This window comes from Dendrobates tinctorius, unplaced genomic scaffold (assembly GCF_039654945.1).
Source record: "Dendrobates tinctorius isolate UK_male_01 unplaced genomic scaffold, ASM3965494v1 ptg000056l, whole genome shotgun sequence".
NCBI classification, from domain to species: domain Eukaryota; kingdom Metazoa; phylum Chordata; class Amphibia; order Anura; family Dendrobatidae; genus Dendrobates; species Dendrobates tinctorius.
The window spans coordinates 4,428,790-4,441,888 of NW_027361724.1; the positions used below are offsets into that span (position 1 = coordinate 4,428,790).

The 13,099-nt window shown below is 42.8% G+C and overlaps 1 protein-coding gene across 1 annotated transcript in view; it reads right to left on the minus strand.

Annotated features, from left to right (window-relative positions):
* PDE11A (phosphodiesterase 11A) overlaps positions 1-13,099 on the minus strand; it is an 825,102-nt gene that overhangs the window by 333,484 nt on the left and 478,519 nt on the right. The window contains exons 8-9 of the mRNA XM_073577434.1: positions 6,301-6,368; positions 4,112-4,204 (exon numbers count right to left, since the gene is read on the minus strand). Of these exons, the coding sequence (XP_073433535.1) occupies positions 4,112-4,204; positions 6,301-6,368 (161 nt within the window). The remainder of the gene's footprint in view (positions 1-4,111; positions 4,205-6,300; positions 6,369-13,099) is intronic.

The following is a 13,099-nucleotide window of genomic DNA, read 5'->3' on the forward strand; positions in this document are numbered from 1 at the left end:
TGTCCGCTAGGAGGCGGCGCTACAAGGAAGGGGCGGGCACGCCGGGCAGAGAGCCGGCTCGGGGGCGGAGCTACCCCCGGCCATGCGCGCGCTGAAAATGCGCTAATGTGAAACCGGCCTAACTCAAGATGTGAATTCATGTGAGTTCATTAGTAAGAATAGCACCCTCTCATATTATGTTTTCTATACTTGAAAATCACTAATGGTCACTTAGACACACATAACAGGATGCCTTTTATTCTCCTGTAATAGGGCTATTAGGATTATATCAAGGAATCAGGTTCCATTTCAACAAAAACATTTTTATAATGATCACCTGTCATCTTTTTAAAACATGTTCTATTAAGTTAAAAGTCACTTTGTAAAATTCAGATAATTACTACCGTAGTTCTTTTTTGTGTCTGTTCTATAAATTCAGTTCAGCAATGGAAACTGTGCCGATTTAGTGGTTGCCCAGGGCAAAAGATAAACTTTTATGTGATATGAGACAGTTGGGTGCTAAAAGAATAATCATCATCCTTTATTAGTCTTCCAGACTGATGGAATCCCTTAGGAAATACGAAGATTTTACAAGTATGCCCAAAATGTAGCTTGCAATAGTGAAATTTTAGCTAATGAATTTACATGCCAAGATCTGGGGCCCCTGAGGGTTCAGTCGCCACAGACGTACTGCACCTCCTCCGGAGGTGTAGTATCCCACTCCCCAGGTAAGATGGTAACACCTGACCAGACTCCAGCACCTACATCCAGCACAGACACCTTAGAACAGCAGAGCATCGTTTATGGCAGCTGCTTTGGTTCATGAAGGGTGCTGGGTGGTGGGTGGAGCTTAGATGACACTAAGAGGGGAAAGCTAACAGGAAGTTAAGTCTGTTCCCCCACTGGGGGAAGGAGGGAAAGGACAAGATGCAGCAGCCTCCTGTGAGCTGGAGCTGCTAGCAAGGGAAAAGAGAAAGTAAAGATCAATTGTTCAAAAGGAAGATAGAAAAGTACAGAACGTGAGGAGGAGAGAGAACCGGGATCAGAGATAGAGCAAAGCCCTTTCCTAAGTTTAATGCGCCAAAGGCCAGGCGTCGGTATCCGAGGCTGTGTGTGATACTAATGATCCTAAAGAAGAAACTGGAGGAATAGAAGTTGTGACCACTTTATTCCCACCTAAGACTCGACGGCACAGCAGCAACGTGTGCGTGAGCCGGGACATGATTGTAAGGAGTCCCCGAAGTAGGCTACAGCGGCCCGTCATACGAGTGGAGTTCTAAGGAACAGCAAGAAAGAGGAACTTGAGTGTAATTCATAACTACAAGTACTTCAGATTAGCGCTAGTAAGGAGATGTTCAGAAAAGGCACATTTGGAAGGGAGTGCTGGAAGGGTTAATCCATCTGCCTGGGAGTTGGCTGAGCCCCTGACCTGGAGGACATGGCACTGAAGCGGGCATCTGTCTATGCTAGAAACGTGAGTAAAGTAATGGAACTGCATTCAGCTGTGTCATTGCCTTCTTCCTGTGCCGGCCTACTCGGCACTGGTACATCTCTGTGTCTAAACACTACATCATCTACCTTAACATCTACTACTACTGCCCTGGGACTACAGCTCTGCCTGTGAAGAGCTATTACATCTTTGCTGCACCACACCATCTGTCCCAGAGGATCTGCACTGCAGCGCTGGTCACCTCTGACCAGATACCACAGGTGGTGTCACGAACTACCAACATATAAACTTTATTCAACTTCATTCCACCTCTTTTGCATGGACACCCAGGGCCACGGACCGGGTCACTGCCGCCGCAACACTTGCCCTTTGAGACACCGGCCCGGTACCGAGTAAACCCCACAGCCCTGGGGGGAATCCAAATACATAATAAAAGCTATTAATATGCACACGTCCATACTGACCCATCACTCCTGACTAATAGGCAGGTAGACATACTTTCTTTTATAGACATTAAGGAAAGCTTAACGGGGTTGTCCAAGCTTGGGATTCAAGTCTGTTGCTACTGTATGTGATTGCAGACTTGTGAATCCTTATAGCACGCAATGTACTCGCTGTCAGGATTCTCCGGTATTGGCACAGGGAGTGGATGAGCATGTGACCACAACCACAAGTATGTGATCTACATACATAGGGTCAGATGTCAACTAGACGTACGTGGCCTTGCTCAAGTGGGTAGAGCGAGGCTGGGTACGTCTAGTCAGAATATTTCTGGACGTATGCAAATCGCATACTCGCAGGCACATGACCGCCCGCTCCCAGCAATGAAGAATCCTGATAGCGTGCACTGTGCATGTTGTGAGGATTCACTAGCTTGTATTCACAAAGAGTTACTGCACACTTGAGCCCCAAGCCTGGACAACCTCTTTAAATGTGGCCTTCAACAAAGTATCATTGGTGGTTAGGACAGTCATTTTATTAGCATTTTCTCCATCAACAATGGGGAGATTTACTAATCTTGTATACTATTTAAAGCAAATGTAGACAAGGCAGTCTGAAAATACAGAATAATCTCTGATTCTTGGAATACCCATATAAGTTTGTGGGAATGTGCACTGAATAAAAATTGTAACTGAAAATTCTTTCTTTGAGATGGTATCTACAAGTTCATGGGAAGGCACAATGACATCTGGACATGTCATTTCTACCTTAAGTCCATGAACATATACTGTGACTTAAAACTGCAATTCTGCAAAAATGGTCTAAAAAATTAAGATTTGGCAATTTAGATCATTGATCTTTAAGTATGCACAACAAGTCCAGATAGTAATGTAGAAGTATCATAATATAGTCTTCCACAAAAATGTACAAACATGATATATGAGAAGATGTGATAGCTAAAGATCTACAAATTAACCATCCAAGTGAAGGGAGAAAGTGTTTCCTAAAATAGAAGGTTATAAAAGTCATACGAATTTACTATTCTGTTGTCTCTCAACCCCTGAAGAGGCCTAAATCAGCGAAACAAAATTTATAATACTTTTTAACATCTTATGACAGCAGCTAAGCACAGAAAACAGGACCATAGAATGTTGCTACACTTATTTGTGTACCAAACAACATGAAATCTTGTGTACTGTATATATTGCAAGCAGATCTACAGAATGTCTTTGAGCCCTGTCTGACGAAGTAGTCTCAAAACCACTGAGGAAAGGAAATCTAGCAATTATAGCAGAATTAAAGAATATTTGTATTTAATGGAGAAAGTACTTTTACTCTGGTCGTTTATCTCCATATCTGGACTTAAAGTTTGCTCTTTTATTAATAATACAACTTATACTTTGAAATCACTATTCCATTTGATAGGAAGCAGCAGTAGTTTATTTTTTCCTTTAATTAAGGCAATTAGTAAATTCTGCATTAAATAACTGAAACCTAGGAGGGAGCGGGTTGTGTTCTTAGGCTTTCCTTTATTCTGGGAGAGTTCATTTTTCTTCAACACTGCCTGGTATAATAACACTTCCAAAAAGGTGAATCATCTGGGTAAGCTCGCCAAAGACACTGAACAAGCAGGAATGACTTGAATAGTACTGTAAATAAGTTAGCTATAGGTGAGAATTGGCTAAAACAAAAGCATTACAAAAATAATGGACATTTCAAGAAAAAAAGTATTTTTATGTTCAATAAAGCACAAAAGGGATAAGCGAAGATAAATTGGGATCTTGTGATCAACATCAGAGAAAATAATTCTGGTTTCTTCTTGTGGTTGAACAGTTTTGTTGAGGCTGAGGATTCAATTCAGGCAGTTCTTCAAGCGCTAGCAATCAATTAAACAGGAGGTGTAATTGTGTATATTTATATATATATATATGTCTCCTAGAAAAATGTATAAGTGGTTTAATTTAAGTTTTGGTGGTAATAAATGCCCTTCGATGTAGAATGCTGTTTTTCATTAGTAAAGATCATGAATTAAGGAAAGGAGAAGTAACCAAGTGCTTATCGGAATTTTTAAATTTTTTCCTTTGCTCAATATGGAAAAAGATATATCGTTTTTGGTTTCATTCTTGAAGCGGAAATCTTGAAGCTATTAAACACACATTGTCAAGTCATACGTTAATGAATTATGAATCAGTACTTATGTGAAGAATACATTGACATACAAACTTAAAAAGATCCACTTACATCAAGAGCCACTGATTGCTTTGCCCATGACTTCTTTACTTGATCATACATTATCGTGTTATTAATTCCAAGTCCGCAGAAGATAACAAAAGCCTAAACCAACACAAGGGGTAACGAGACAGTGAATAGGATGCAGATTACAGGACCATTTAGAACTCACATCCTGAAAATATTCGGGGAGATTTGCTATTGTAGCACACACATTTTAGACATATTTATTACTTGCACCACAAAAAACAGATGTTGGCTTCTTCTAAGAGACTTCAAGAGTTGTCAAGAAAAGAAGCCACGACTTAGACGGGGTATAAAATGCACTTCTTTGTGCTCCTCGCCATAGACTGGAGTAAGATTTGTAGTGTAAGGTACACCATATCTCTTCAGGAATTAGATGAATGCCCTGTCTTGCCCCCATCCCACCCTGGCTCTGCCTATTTTGGCAGAGCTGGACGATACTGGTGTGAAAATGCAAAATTTTTAAGATTTTTTTTTACAAACTTTCAACATTTTTCAACTGAATAGGGTGAAGAGGGGACTAAGTCTTTAAGTGTTACGTGCGCCAGAGATGCAAAAATCCATCAAATTCCGTGTGTCACTATGATACATGTGATGCATCTTCTGACTGCCTCATGTATGCTTATGCTTTCTAAAACTTGCACACCTGTCCTGGGTATCCCGGTCTCTGCTTCTTTCCCCTGGGTCTGTTGCCCTCTGTTTGCTTCATGTCAGTTTTTGCAAGTGGAACTGTGACATAATTTCCTGGAGCCTATTTGAGGCCCATTAAGATACACACCTGTGTCTTGGGATTTAGACTCTAGTCCTATGCTTGGTGTGCTCCCCCATCTGTGCTTTGACATTTGTGCTTATCTTCATCCCTACTAGGTTCAACTTAATCCGTCCCACTAATCCTCAGATTGCTGTGTTTGCTAAGTCCTCTCTGCTCACATTCCTTCCTGTTTGCTGCATTGATGCCTGGGGTCTGTGTGCCCACCCCAACCAAAGGCTTAGAGAAGTCACCTTACCAAGCAATTCTTAGACTTAGGCAGCAAAAGTAAATCTGCCCCATTTTATCTTTGTACAATGTAACCAGGACGGACTGGCCAGCTGGCAATTCTGGCAAATGCCAGTTGGGCTGGTCAAGTCGTGGGCTGCATTTTCTGCTATGCTGTTAAGAGTATCAGTGTCCTCAGGATGCAATTGAGATGGAGCATCAAAGGGGAATAACAACATGGGCCTATGTGCTTTCAAATGTCAGGGCTGAATTTCACTCCTAGTCTGTCCCTGAATATAACTATGTATAAAGATAACATTTTTAGTCCAAAATCCAATTTTTCCATTACATTTTCTGTAATACCGCATGTCCATATTGTTAAAGGGAGTATGTCAGCACAAAATGACAGTTCAGACCATGCATAATCACTTGGTTCACTCTTGGTATGACGAGTTAACCTTCTCACCTACCCTTTTTTCCATCTATTTTTGCCCTTCTCTGGTATCTGTAAAATCAGAGCTACTGTCATTCAAGGACATAAATGCAAGAAAAGTAGGTGGGACGGTGCACTGAATGCTCAGCTATACCAAGAGTGCACAGAGCGGCAGGGAATGGTTTGAACGGTCATTTATGCAGACAGAACCACTTTACAAGGTTTGCATAGCTTGACCCTTGGATGGCTCCACGAGAGGATCTTCTGGTGGCTTGACTCTCAGAAATGATAATGAGGGCAATCTCAGCTATCAATTAACCTCATACATTTGCATTGATCATATTAAACACCGCTTTAAGGGGTGCAAAGTTTACTGCTATGTACACACATAGGGACACAATATATACGTAAAGATTTATGAAGTAACCACAGTTTTTCATTGGACTTCACTTTTATATATAACTCCAATGTTATTTGGAAATCCGAAGACGGTCGTGTATAACATCAAAACTCTGTACTGTCAATCTCTGTTGTGCCATCGACCCTGTGGCAGTTAGATGGAGTCTGGAGACTTTAAGGCCAAGCAGAGGGGATATCAGTAGATCATTAACTTCATGTGTTTAACCGCACAGTAAAACTCTCTTATAATTACTGTTCTTAAAGCTTTTTATGCATTTGGCTTTCAACTGCAGCCAAAAACCTGTGTAAATGTTTCCATGGTCTCGCATACACTGTAAAAATTATTGCTTACGCCTGGCTCTTTCTCACCTCAAATAGTCTTTGATCAGCATCATCAAATGGCTTTCCATCCAATCTGTTCAATACCTGTGCTACGCCTGAAAATACACACAAATTGTTAAAGTCAAGTTCCTACAAACAAACATATCCAGTAGCTTTTAGATTTTCCTATAAACATATACCGGTGATGCTACGCAGTCACATAAGACTATCTGCAACTGTATGCTGGACAATGGTAGACTTCAAGCTTAGAGGCAACTTGCCTTCAGATTTATGATGCCTGAATGACAAGCATTATTACGGCCAGATATATTTTATTCTGGAGTGCTATGACTTTACAGACTGAGCATACTTTAAAAAAAGATTGTGTGTCTCAGATGATTAGTCCAAGGTGGGTCTCCGGATGGTTTCTCCTTGCCCTGATTTATTTGACTAATAGGTCTCTCCTGATGTGCAGACATAGGAAAAGATCTAACAGTCAACTGGTGTGGGACAAGGAGAAGCCGACTGGGGACCCACCTCAGACTAGTCAGCCAAGACACATAGTCCTTGGCTGGCTTTTCAGAGTATGATCAGTCTGAAAAGTCATAGAATTTCAGAATAAACACACCTGGCAGCAATCATCCTCAAAGTTCAGGCATCATGAACTTGAAGACAGGATCTCTGTATTTTTGGTAATAGTGCGATTTGACAAAAAATACGTATCACACCCGGACCAATTTTATTCTATGGGTCTCTGCATATTTCCAATTCTTTCTTATGACAGAATCTGTCCTAGGGAAAAAACATAGGATGCATGATTTGCATCCGATATTCACATCGCACTCGGCCATGCAAGTCAATGAGTCAGTGGAAAAAATCGGACTTGACTCGGATGATATCTGAGTGTGGTACGATTTTCTCGGACTGACAGAACGGAGAAGATGGAGATTTATTTTTTGCCATCTACCTCTCATCTGAGAAAATCAAATCACACTATGATCACACTCTGATGAAAGTCTGATCAGAGTGTGATTAGCATAATGGACCCGATTCTCTCGGATGAGAGAAAATACAGTCGTGTGACCAAAGCCTAAAGGTTTTCTATTTGAAGCAGCTGTTTGAGTTTGTACCTGTCAGTACACTGTATATCAAAACTTATTTTAATATTCGTACTATGATTAGAGCAGAGGCTACAGGAATATATAAGCAGGGCAAGCATGCATGGATAGTTTCATATCGCTGAAAGGCTCTTACAGAATATGCAAGCATGCTGAAATATCCTTCCACGCATTTCCTCCATGGCCATCCTCAGGAGAGAAAAAGTGACCACAGACATCCTTTTCTAGAAGCTGATGAAGGTCCAAGCAATTTGACTGCCATCAATCTAACATCCTGTTATGCTAATCATAAATGAGTACACCCCCTTTGAAAAGTAAAATTGTAATCAATATCTCACTGAACTTAAGAACAATTTCCAAAATTTTGAACAGATTGAGTGTCATAGAACATTTTTGTAATCCAGAACATTGAAGTAGGGTTACTAATATAACATTCATTACAAAATCTTCAAATTAGTTAATGCAAAAATGAGTACACCCCACATCAAAAACTACTACATCTAGTATTTTATACGATCTCAATGATTTTTAATGAAAGCACCAATTATTCTAGTCGTGGAATGGACAAGATGGCATCATATTGCAAGTTGCAACATCTATCTTTTTCCATTCTACAAGAACAACCTCTTTTAGAGTTTGGATGCTGGATGGAGAGTGATGTTAATCTTGTTTCTTCAGAACTCTTCATAGGTGTTCGGTTCAGATCAGGAGACACTTGGCCACTAATTCACTTTCATCCTGTTTTTCTGCAGGAATGCAACAGTGGCCATATATGTGTGTTTTGGATCATTGACATGTTGGAAAAGTGCACATCTACAAAGGGCAAGGAGTGATGATATCATCTTCTCTTTCAATATAGAACAGTACATCTGTGAATTCATGATACCATCAATGCAATGTAGCTCCCTGACACCAGAACCACTCACCACCACCATGTTTTACTGTAGGCACCATACATTTTTCTTTGTATTCCTCACTTTTGCAACACAATACAGTTTTGAAGCCATCAGGTCCAAAAAACATTTATCTTTTTCTCCTCAGTTCAGAGTATGGAGCCCTAGTAATCTTCATATTTTTCAGCATGGACCCTGGGTAATTCTAGGCAGGCTTTCATACATGGGCTTTAGGAGAGGCTTCTTTCGTTGCCGACACCCATGTATGCCAATCCTCTGCAGTGTACGCCTTATTGTTTCATGGGAGACACTCACCGTGGTTTAGTTTTCTATTTTAGCTACTTACAGTGAACTTGCATGTCGATTTTCTTCAACCCGTCTCATCAGAAGATACTGCTGTTTAGGTGTTTACTCTTCTGGTTGGCCTGGATGTGTCTGTGAGATGGTTGCAGTTGCATTTTGTGTAAAGAAATTATTTTGTTTCTCAGGTCTTATGACATTTCTCCTCCATGTGGCGCCATTGCTGACAGCATGATATGGGAAGGAGTTTTCTTTGTTAAGTAACACCCTTTTATAGTCAACTGTCTGCTGGATGCCTGCTTAATGAATAAGACTTGTGGCTGAATTCTTGTTAATTAGAATTTTGTAAACTTTAGCTTTTTCCCTTAAGAATTTCATTGTGGTGTAATCATCTTTGCAACATAGTCTTGAATGAATTTGTTAGGAAAATTACTTTTTTACGTGTGCAAAATAACAAATCTTGTTTTCAATCAATGGCCCACATTTCGGGGAGTATTTTGTAGTATGGTATTTAACAGAAAATGTTGAGTCTGAAAGGAAACAAGATTTTCTGACAAATCTGTTGGGGGTGTACTCGTTTATGTTAATCACTGTACATACCAACAACTAGATGCACTGTAGCAAAGTGAAACTTGCAAATATTTAAGTCAGCAACAAGTAATGGACTGCTTGTTCATCATCATCATCATCATCATCAGTTTAAGGAGGATCTTTCATCAATTTGAGCATGTTAAACTTGCCACATCATGGATTAGTGGCTGCAGAGTTGAATTAAAGGTCGCTTTTATGTTTTTTTATGTTTTAATTTGTCATTTCTGTTGCGGAGATATTAGGTTGCAAAGTTTATTTGCTAATTTCGCTAAGACCAGGGGGTCACTGTCAGAGATTAGTTTCTGGGGGTGGTTCCTTTTTCCCATGCATGACATTGACCAATCATGAGCATGAGGAGTCATACAGGGTGGAAAAAAAGAATAGAGAATGTCACACTCGGTTTTGTCTGTGGGAGACTTATAATGACACACAGGCCTTCTCTCCTCACTGATCTGAGCTATGTGCCATTATATGACAAGTCTTACCTTCTCTGGTTGAGTGTTCTTTTTTTCCCCTGTATGATTCCTCCTGCTTATAAGTGGTCAATGTCAAACAGAGGAAAAAGTCAATGCCCCTAGAGAAGAATCTGTGCTATTGCCCCCTTGTTGTAAGCGAAAATTTGAATTTACATGCCAATATTTTCACAATGAAGAGAAGAAAGTAAAAATAAAAACTACATTTTATTCAGCTTTGCAGCCACTATTCTATGATGCGGCCAGTTTAACGTGTCAAAACTGTTGATAGGTACTTTTTAAGTTTTGACAATTTTTTCAATATACTTCAGAGGCAATCACTCTATTTCTTTACTACAGAGCACTAGTCTCCTGTCTCTCCAGACAGTTAAAACAAAAACTGTCAACAGATTTAATAATGCAAATTGCATACACTATTAAATAGACCTCTTAGATCCAATGAGGCTGATGTGGTTACTTTGAGAATCCATATAAGAATGGCTTTTTAATCATTTTATCAAGACAGACGTTTAATGAGTCCAGCTATAGCTGAAGCCCTAAAATGTACAACTAATATATATGGTGGTGTAAGCAGATTTTGTGGAAAATAATTGTAGGGCATGTTGGATCTCAATTAATCTCCCACCCCTGCTCTATTTTATATAGCGCTATGTTATATATAGTGCTGTACATGAGGGAAAATTGTACTATCTGTCTTTTTCCATTTTAAGATGTGCACCAGAGCACCTGTGTGTTACTCACATGACCTATCACATGATCTATCGAAGGGTATCATGTCACGTGGTACATTATGGACCATGGGCGGGCTCACGCCTTCTTGACTCCCCGGAGCCATGGCTACTCTTATTCCACCCCTGCTAAGCACTGCTGATGTAGGGAGTTGGGGGGACCAGACCTGCATAGGGTCCCTATGGGGAATTCATCTATTCCAATGTGGGTCAGTATGAACTAGAACACATCTCACCTTTTGGTGGTTGCAGAGACATTTGCAAATTAATGTCCAGGTAACAGCAGAAGACAAACAGAGCATCAAACCGTAAATGTGGCGCCCCCAGGAGTATGATCGCCACAGTGGCATTGCCTTCCTCCAGGGAGGGTGATGTCAGGCTTGGAAGCAATGAAGGGTCTCTCTAGCAGTTAACCATGTCATGCAACACAGTTCTCACTCCAGGCCAGCAGAGGGAGCTCTGAACCAGGATTGGGGGAGAAGTGCTCTCTGAGGGCCAGGAGGGAAAATTAATCAGTTAGTGTGAGGCCGAAGTGTTTAGACATGTGGAGTGAAGCTGGAGGTTGAGCTGAGGATAGAGAGCTCCCTCCCAGTGATAGCGCATGATCTGGAGCCTGGTCTCCACGGTTGTATGGATACTGAAGGTCCTGCAACAGAAACCAGAGGAGTAGGAAGCTGTAAATGCTCTATTCCCACCTAAGACTCGGAGGCACAACAGCAACGGGTGAGCCAAGAGAGATAGAGGGCTACAGCTGTCTGCCATACGAGGTAGTTCTAAGAGAAGATAAGGAGGAACTTCAGTGTTACACAGTACTGCATGTATCTCAAGCAAGCGCTAGGAAGGAGACAACACAACCTATCTGCATAGAGAGATTCCTGAGTTGCTTCCAGGCTAGCCTGCTCCTGTGCCATCTGTAATCTGGACCCTGGACTGCATTTGCCAAGTAAAGGTAAAGAAACTGCACCCTGTTGTGTCCTTGCCTTCTTCCTACAAACTCTCTGTCACTGCTACATCCTTGTGCCATACACTGCACCCTTGTCCCCAACACCTATCTACACTGCCCTGGGACCAACAGCCCTGCCTGTGGAGGGCTATAACATCACTGCGGCACCCCACCATCTGTCCCAGAGAATCTGTCTGCAGCGTCGTCTTAACATCTTCATTGCCGAACACCACAGGTGACGTCACGAATCATTCATAAACTTTATTTCCTCACTCAATCCCCTTTTACATGGGCGCCCAGGGCCACGGACCAGGTCACTGCTGCTGTGACACTCCCCTCTAAGAGACCGGCCTGGTACTGAGTACCCCACAGTCCTGGGAGGGTGACCCATTTTGGCGTCACGAACAGGATTACGGAGCCCGGTATCCCCAGGTCCTGTGTGCCAGAGACAGTTTTGTGTACTGTGGACTGTTGGCGCCATTGCCGCCATTATCCCGCTGCTCGGCGCGCGCGGGAGACCAAAGAGGCGGGCCTTCGTGGGCGGAGCCTGCTGAAGAGCGCAAAGAAGTGAAGTGCAGCGCAGGAAGAGTGGACAGTGCGTGAGAAGGGAGGAGCTGAGGCCTACAACCGGTAAGCCGCTCAACCCCGGGGCCTGGCAACCGTTAACTAGGGGGGAAGTAGAACGTCTGAGGCACGCACCGATGCAGCGGCAGACGCCCCCGCCAGCCCCTCAGCGCCGCAAGATGCAGTGCCCATAGCACTCACCGCAGCGGTCCCCATAATGCCGCTGTCTATGCCTTACATACTGGGAGCAGCCTGGCTACCGCAGTATTCAGGGGAGTCACATACCCTGAGTGAATTTAAAGAGAGACTGTGTAGTTTGTTTGAGGTGTATCCTCTATCTGAAAGCCAGAAGGTGAACATCCTTATTGGGCAGCTAACAGGTGCAGCACAGAGAGAAGTAAAAGCCTGGCAGGACACTGACAAAGAGACTGTTAAAAAGATTTTGGCCAAGCTAAGAAGCACCTTTGACACCTGCACTGCAGCTGAAATCAAGATGAGGCTCTTTGGATGTAAACAGAAAGCGCAGGACAATATAAGGGACTATGCTCTTAACCTGCAAGAGACGCTGTGAGCCGTCAAGCAGATTGACCCTGACAGTGTGAAAGATGGAGACGGACTGCTAAAGGAGCAATTTATTGAAGGACTCCTATCCAGTACCCACAGAGCACAGCTGCGCATCATAGCCCTACAAAACCCTGACCTAGACTTTGCTGATTTCAAGGACAGGGCTATCCAGGTGCTGCAGGAACCAACTGTCAGGCGTCCAGCGCCCCCTAGGCACCCAGCGATCACCTACCACCAGGAAGCAACATCTTTCCCTTCCATCCCTGTGGAGGCTGATGCACAGACTCTGGATAAAGGTCCAACTGAAGAGCTGCGTCTTCAGGTCCAGGAGTTGACCAAAGGTATGGCTGCACTTACTAAATCTGTGCAGTCCCTGCAGGTGTCCTCCAAAAAGAAGATCCAGCTTGCTTCCAGTCCAGAGGATGTCCCGTGGCTCCGGAAGAGGAGAACCCCGCCTCTCCGAGGGAGGAACAACGATCGTTATGACCAGGATGGACGTCCCATCTGTCGTCACTGCCACAAGGCAGGCCACCTTGCAAGATTCTGTTATTAACACGAGCAACCCCTGGGGCAGAGGGCCAACCCCCAGGAGTAGGACCACAAGGCCCAAGGAACTGGCGAGCCAAGTATGTTGGAGGGAGACCGATCCTTCCAGTGGTGATTGACGGCATCC